General features: G+C 38.4%; 1 protein-coding gene across 3 annotated transcripts in view; it reads left to right on the plus strand.

The window, feature by feature from the left end:
- Positions 1-3,760, plus strand: part of amacr (alpha-methylacyl-CoA racemase) — a 33,815-nt gene extending 30,055 nt beyond the window's left edge. For all 3 annotated transcript variants that reach the window (XM_018662518.2, XM_018662517.2, XM_051072938.1), the window contains one exon: positions 677-3,760. In XM_018662518.2, the coding sequence (XP_018518034.1) occupies positions 677-1,086 (410 nt within the window). In that variant the 3' untranslated portion in view covers positions 1,087-3,760. The remainder of the gene's footprint in view (positions 1-676) is intronic.
- Positions 3,761-8,010: the final 4,250 nt, after the last annotated feature.

Genomic DNA, 8,010 nt, shown 5'->3' on the forward strand with positions numbered 1-8,010 from the left:
ACATAACATACAAAGTCTCAGCGTGATTCCCCTATGAAAAGCTTTTACAGGTTTGTATGCACTTTTCTTCACTCTACCGACCAAAACACCAACCAATATACAACCAAAATGCAACTGAGGTGACTGAAATACATAATACATCACCTCAGGATCAATTCTTAACACAACCAGTAGCAATACAATATATATCACAATACCCCCCCCCCCCCTTGGCCACAAGTTCACACATCACATTTTCTGTCCTCTTTATGTTATGTCTCGCCTCCTGTCCTCACCAGATATTAGTTTACAGAATGTAGCAGATTGCAGTCTGAGTTTAAGAAATTGCATGTTCGAGCGAGAAAACAGTTCATAAAACTTGAGAGATGTAAAAGACGTGGAATTCTTTTTGTGTCAAAGCGATGAAAGGTTTTGCGCAGTTAAGTCCCTGCTGTATGCTGTGTGAACTAAGCATACAGAAATGTGTGTAAGCATCTGTTAGAAAAAACTAACATGAAACTAGAGCAGCTCACTGTAATTTCAGTAACTTATCACAGCCGATGCAGATGAACAGATGACCCTTAAGTTAAAAACATCTGCTCTAAGATATCAAACATTTCAATGTTTTACATCATTTCGCTGTTGACAAAGTATGTATAAGTGTATATGGGTTGCATAAGGTTTTTTTTTTCCATAGGTTTAGAAGTGGATGCTGGGGAGTTGCCTCCTCAGATGAGCTTCAGTGACTGGCCAGAGCTGAGACGGATATTCACAGAGCGTTTTGCTTCAAAGACGCAGGCAGATTGGTCAAGGATTTTTGACGGGACTGATGCCTGTGTTACTCCTGTGTTGTCTTTCGACCAAGTGAGCTCCCATCCGCATAACCAGGAAAGAGCTTCTTTCATGAAGGACTCCAGTGGGGAGGAGAGCCCACGGCCAGCTCCGGTCCTCTCTCGGACTCCTGCCGAGCCCTGCCGAGCCTCCGACCCTGCTATTGGAGAACACACAGTCAAGGTCCTAGAGGAGTACGGCTTTACATCATCAGAGATAAACCAGATGCTAGCTGCAGGGATTGTAGAGTATAATGCTGTCAAGGCAAAGTTGTAGAGGAGCACATGTCAGAGGTTTTTGAAAATCCACACTTCCACCATCTTTAAGTGTTGAGATTAGTTGCAGACTGCAGTATATGGAAGAGATGGGCCTTAATAAGACCAATCCTGCGCAGTGGAATGAAAACCAAAATAAGATGGATCCAGGTGAACTTTGAGTGATTTAAGATCTGCCTTCCAAAAAACACAACTGTTCAAGAATCTAAGTAAAAGGGAAAGAAGGGAAAGGAAAAATGCATTTTCATTATGTAGAGAGACTGAACAGAAATACTTCTCCATCTTACCCATTTGCATCAATTCTCTCAGTCTCTAGGAATCTTATGTACACATGTTTTCAGTGTAGATGTGCCTTGATTGGATAAGGTGAAAGGTCATCCTGTGTGCCTTTATGGTAAATGGATACAGTTTGAATTAGTCAGTTGGTCATACTTGTCAGTATGTATAGCTGTCTTCTTTAGTGCCACTACAGCCCACTGAATGTTTGATTTAAAATCAGTCTTAAGAAGCTCTGCTACTATGTACTGACATGTGCTCCTTTTTCCAGCTCTGCACCATTAGACCTGTCACAAACTCTACTACTACTGGTACAGCAACTAGGAATCTCTGATTTGTCATAAAAAAAAAACAAAAAAACATCAATGAACTTAAATAAATCATAATCATTTTTAATTGATTAATCCATTCACCACATTATGCATCTTACCTGTCCAGGTCATATACTGCTTGGATGGGCTAATGCAGAATTCTTGGACATATTTTCTCTTGGTTTCCCATCATACTTTCATACTTCAGCTGAAACAGGTAGTAAGTTCCATTCTATGTGGTATTAAAAAGGTCTTGGTGAAACCTACAGAGCCATGTTTGTGGCTGTACTTTAACATTAGAACTTTTTGTTACCTTTTATTTTCTCTACGATTACTTATTCATTTTTCCCATCTCAAAGCACAGTGGCTGTCCTCTCCCTGTTTTTTGTTTATTTTTTCTGTTGATGTTGTGACAGTAGGATAGTGATTTTATCCATAGCACAGCAGGTTGGCAATGAGTGCCTGATTAACTGGTTGTATTTTTTGAGCTGTAATCACATTTTATACTCATTCCTTTGTCTGACAACACAAACAGGAACAAAAATACGCAATGAGAGGAACTAAATAATGAATTTAGCAGCAGGAAAACACAAGGCAGGTAATTACAGAGAGCAGAATATAGAACAAAGGCACCTGTCTCTTATTCCTCAATAAAATAATTCTGCTCTATGTGTCAAGGCAAAGGCAGAATGTAATGAAATGCATCATAAAATATTTGATTTAAGTCAGTTTTCAGTAACTACAGGCAGAGATGCAAACTACTCAGAAACATTAAGAAGAGCCACACTATCAAAGACAAGAAGCCAAAAATAAATAATTACAGATGGCAGAGTGGGAAAATAGAGGCGTGAATGGGCATAAGCTAATATGATGCTAGATGCCACAGAGGTTGCATTTGCTCATGTAAACTTAAAGTGCTACACAAGGAGTTTAAAGGAATTTATAACATAAATCAACAAATCAGTTATTTATCCTGGAGATTATAATTCAAGGTATAAAACGTTAATAAAGTGATTTATGCATTATTAAAATGGAAAAAAAAGAGTCCTCAGGGGAAAAAACAGGTTGTTGGAGATTTTTAATGTGTTTACACCATCAATAATGTTTGTAATTTATTCAGGTGGTGCCACCTGTGTTCGCAGTAGTTACTCCATCACTTCACTGCAGCCCAGTGGTGCTGCCGAAGCTTTAAATGATTAAATGTTCAGGCCCTGTTGGCTGTGAATCCTAATGATAATTAATGAACTTCATTCATGTAAATCATATGCACTATGTGTATGCTTTAAAGATTTTTTTTTTCCTGGACATGTAAGGATTTTGTAAAATAAGCTCAATAAAATGCGTTCCCTGTGTAGTTAATATGAGATAAACATGTGTGAATAATAGAGAGGCAGCAGCATGACAATGAACTAACATGAGTCAGACTGACTTTGAACTGACTTTGTAGCTGAACAGTAAGCTTATGGATTTTGGGTAATAGGATACAGTGCAGATTATGGGTTTATTCTGTGTATAATGCCATGATTCAATTTGTTTTAAACTGTGTAAGGTCAGGATGGAGAAATTCATAACAACAGTGCCTCATCCGAAAACTGAAATGTGGCTCTGAAATAAGTACAAAGTATAAAACCTAGGTGTGTTTTTATTTGCTGCTTTTGCCGTAACAGACATGAATAAAAGAGTGCATGTGCTATTTCGATTTCAATTTGGAGGCAGCATTGAGCTGAAATGTGCAAAAGTTTAAAAGGTCAGTTCTCATTTGCCCCTGGTGGTATCCAGCCATACATGGTTTCCTTGAGACATCATTCTCTGAGATGTGAGGAATTTGTGGTGTTCAAATATATGAAAAAATGGCCTGTGTCTTTTCTTATGGATAACCACCATGGTGCATGATCCACAGACTTAGCCATGATTCGTTAGAACTATTCTTTACTGAAGAAATCTATGGACGTATTAACCTTTAAAGATGGTCTTGAGTCAGCTGGGCCAGTTTACTGACTTTTTCTATGTGGACTCATACTTTTGTAATGTAGATTTTTGAGTGTTGATGTGGTAGAAAGGTGTTACTAATAAATGTCATTATTAGCACTTTCTGTCTGTGCTGTCAGGCTGTCCCCCCCCATATAACTTTAATACTGCTTTGTTCATGAATGCACTATGACATACTCTGTTGTAGTACAGGACCTCAAGGCATGTGTGTGAGGAATGTGTGTGGTGTGATTCTGAACATCTGACTCTCACCTTGCCGGGGCTAAACACAGGACATGTAGCATGAGATTAGTGCTGGTTTCAAACACAATTTAATATACACATATAAGATGAACTGTGCTAAGTACTTTAATCCTCACTTTGCATCTGGTTTTCGGTGAATATGTGGAGGAGAAATATTTGAACGTCTTAAGCTCTGAAGTGTAACCACATACTGTATTATAACGTGGATAATAGACTTGATTGCAAATGGGGAGGAGATTTTATCTATTATTATTAATCCAAATTCCTTGTCATACCACAATCATCAGAAAAACATTAATTCCTCAGTTTTTAAAAGAATGACTGAAACAATTACAACCATTGTCAAAAATGTGTTAATTAATTTTCTGTTGATGGACCAATCAGTCAACCAACTCATTATTTCAGCTCCTGTGAAGCCCATAGTGTGCTAAAACAGTATCCCTCGTTGCCATTATGAGCTACTATGTATAGGTTTATGCTGACAGAAAGAGGATCAGAAACTGGAATCTACCAGTTGATGGCACATCATCACATGGATGCGCATGTGTGCTGTGTGTCAATATTCCCTCACATGTGTGGGCATGTGTATGTCAGTGTGCCCACTCTGAGCAATTTAAAGTGGTGATGACTCATACTTGCATTTTCTTTCACATTCAACACCCAGGAAACAGAAAATGACCTTTTCCTTCTGCTCCAGACTGTTCCACCTTTCTGTTTCCAACCAACATCCCTCCCTGGGGATCACATGCATCATCACTTGATTAGCTTTAAGTGCTGCTGTAACAAACCTCAAAAGAGCCCCCGTGATTTCATTGTTTAGTGAAGAATTTGTAGATCAGGACAAGTGGTTTGGTTTATTCCCAGGGGCTGGACAGGCCTACTGCTGGAAGGGACACAGATCTACATTTGATTAATTGTGCATCTTATGTATAATTGAATCTTTTATATTAAATTTGTTAAGAAATGGAACTTCAAAAAAAAAAAGTATTTAAAAGAGCTCCAAGTCCACCAAAGCGGCAAAGCAAATCAAAGGTTTGGACCAACGGACTTGGCATGGACTTGGCATGTATGTTTATGTTGGAAATATAAATGGTTGTGGCATTACTATGTATATTTGAATTTCAATATCAGAAATGTTTTGTTTATAAACCTTAGAGAGTCAATCTGTCCCTTTCATGATGAGCCCTCCCTACCTCTACTTTTAGATCTTTACAGCTTATTCAAAACATCGTCTTGTCTTCAGTCTCCCTGAAGATTTTTATTAGATGCAAGAAAGCTCCTTATTATTGGAACTCTGCCTCTTTAATCACGTCTCTCACAAAGATTGAGTACTTGTCCTCAGGTGGCTTTTCAAATCCACCTTAATTGAGTGTAAACTTCCTTCAGGCCCATTGTCAATCAAACTCGGTTACAAAAACAGTTGCGATATCAAATTCCCCTGAAGTTCATTTTTTGTGCTTTGTTCTTTTTCAGTATTATATCATTTTGTTTTTATGTACTGTGTATATGTTGTTGACCGAGACTTTTCACAGTTAACATCATTATCCATGTGTGAAATTGAACGCTTTGTGTTTATTCAAACACCACAAAAGTTCAAAGTTCAGTGTGAAATTCAAGACTTGTGTCCATTTTGATGGTGTAATTGGGAGGTTGTCAACATCATTTGAACTAATCTATTTTTGATGTGTCCAGGCAGAATAGATATTGTTGGGGTACACAAGCGATCCAAAGGATAAATGGGCAGACTCCTTGAATAGCTTCTTTATTTAACAATGAGAATGTCAAAATGTCACACTGGCTTTGATTTCCAGCAGCACTGATGTGGAGATAACCTTTAATAGTTTCAAGGAGCAGCTGCTGCCTCATGAGCTGATACACAAGTGGAACATGGGATTGTCAGCTCTCTGATATTGAACACCTTTAGATACAGAGGAACAAAAATTAATTACATTTCTCTTGAGGGAAAAGGTGAGCAAGGTTTTGAGACGTGTTTCAGCAGTGTTAGAATGCTGTAGCATGTTTTAAGCCACTTTAGCAGCTCTGTTGAGTGGGTTGTCATAAAATTTGTTTCCCTGTGCTACCAGTCTTTATGCTAAGCTAAGCTACCGACTGCTGGCTGTAGCTTTATATTTACTGAACAGAAATGAGAGTACACTCAGCAAGAAAGTAAATGACCAAATTTCCGAATGCCAAAGTATTGTTCTAAACCACTCTGCAGTTTCATTTTATTTGCCTGAGAGTAAATAGAGAGTGATATCAAACTCCTCATCTAATTCTTCTCAAAAGGGCAAATATGCATATTTGCCAAAATGTTGAATAGCTTTAAGCTTACTACTTTTTATTTACTGTATTATCTGAAGATCATTTAATTACAATTCATGCCTCTAAAACATCAACATTTCATTAAAGCAGGATACTTACAATGGCTCACAATCCAACCCAATGGACAAAGATATGGAGCAAAATTTGCATAGATTGTTATTGCATCATGTGACTTTACAAACAGGACTGAGGGTGAAACCCTATAATCTCAGGCTCATCCATTGCCTGTGATTGTATATCAGCCTCTGTGTTGGCAGGCAGGAAGCCGTCCTCAGCTGTTTGAGTTGTGGCACAGAGCATGTGAACATGTGTGGGGGAGATTTGCGCTGCAGTGTTGGGGTTAACACCCTGGCAATTCATCAGCTTCTACAGTGCTCACCAGACGTTGTTTCTGGGGTTGAAATCAGTAGCAGATGAATTGATAACGTAAATGTGAGGATGCTGCTTTTCTGTCTTCATTGTTGTGAACTCAAGTATTGGGTTTTGCATTGTTGGTAGGACAAAACAAGCATGTTGACGCCTGGGATGAATTTCAGAAAGCAAGTAACCCTGAACATGGAGTTATAAAACCTGTGATGGGAAACTCAGCACATGTGTGACAACTAGAAAAAGCCACCATCTATGGTGTTCTAATACTATAATTCACTATGGCAATATGGCAGGAAATAAAGGTCATCCTGCTTCACCTCACTGGAGTTAGAAGTTCTAATATGAGAGTTTAAAAAAAACACAGCCTATTCATTTAACATCCAACCACACTTTCTTTTAACATTACAGGTGAAAAAGTGGTGGACTGTTGAATTAAGTTTTATTTTGATTCAGGTGCAAACCCATGGGCATGAAACACACTTGGAAGCAGCTGAAAATACTGTATAAAAACATAGTTCAAACAGCTGGTTTTAATCATATTTGACATTAAACAAAGTGAATGTCATCCAGTGGCTATTTTGACTTATAGTAGCTTTAAACCCCAAGTAGTACACCCCAAGTACAAAGCTTTACTCACCATGTGTGAATCTGTTGCTCAGGCTGAACTCACTCAAAACATTGGCTTCAACGTTCGTGATCATGTGTCCTGCATCACAAATGATCTTGACAGTGTGGAGAATGTGATCAGATAATTAGTTTCAGTATAATTTGATGTTTAGTTTTTGCTATTGTCAGTGTACCTGCACGTTGCTGCCATGGAAAGACTGTTTCTGTAGTCTTCCTCATTAATTGAAGAAGCAGTGAAAGACTGTGATAGTGTGCCATGGGGCACACACATTGGGCAAACCTGCAAAATATAAACTAATTACTGATCCCAGTCTGAGGTCACAGCTGAATGCAATTAACGCAATATAATTTCACTCATTCAGCTGAATGATTTCTAGTCTACATCAGTCACCAGCAATTGTGTGGAATTTCTCTTTGGTGGTCCTTGGAGGTTTGTGCTCAAAGAACTACTAAAATGTGCAGTCATAGTTACTCAAGTGCGAGAGACACTTTCCTTATGGCTTTCCCAATATGTTCTACATCACCAGTGTTATAAAGGAAACTCCCACTGGCAGTGTATAATGATGTAGATGTAAGGCTGGCCAGTGTTGCTCAGATAAATGATAGAATGTGATGAAAAATGGTAATGTTTGATTAGGTAGTTCTGACGGAATGTTAGCATATCTTACTGGGCTCTAGCTATTAAGTAAAATATTTCCCTGAACCGGAGACAGGTCAGGACCAGATTTGTATCCTGGACTAGGTGTGCTCTAGTCCTTTCTGTGTCTGTCTCCTCTGTATATGTTGAT

The sequence above is a fragment of the Lates calcarifer genome, linkage group LG9, assembly GCF_001640805.2.
Source record: "Lates calcarifer isolate ASB-BC8 linkage group LG9, TLL_Latcal_v3, whole genome shotgun sequence".
Taxonomy (NCBI): domain Eukaryota; kingdom Metazoa; phylum Chordata; class Actinopteri; family Centropomidae; genus Lates; species Lates calcarifer.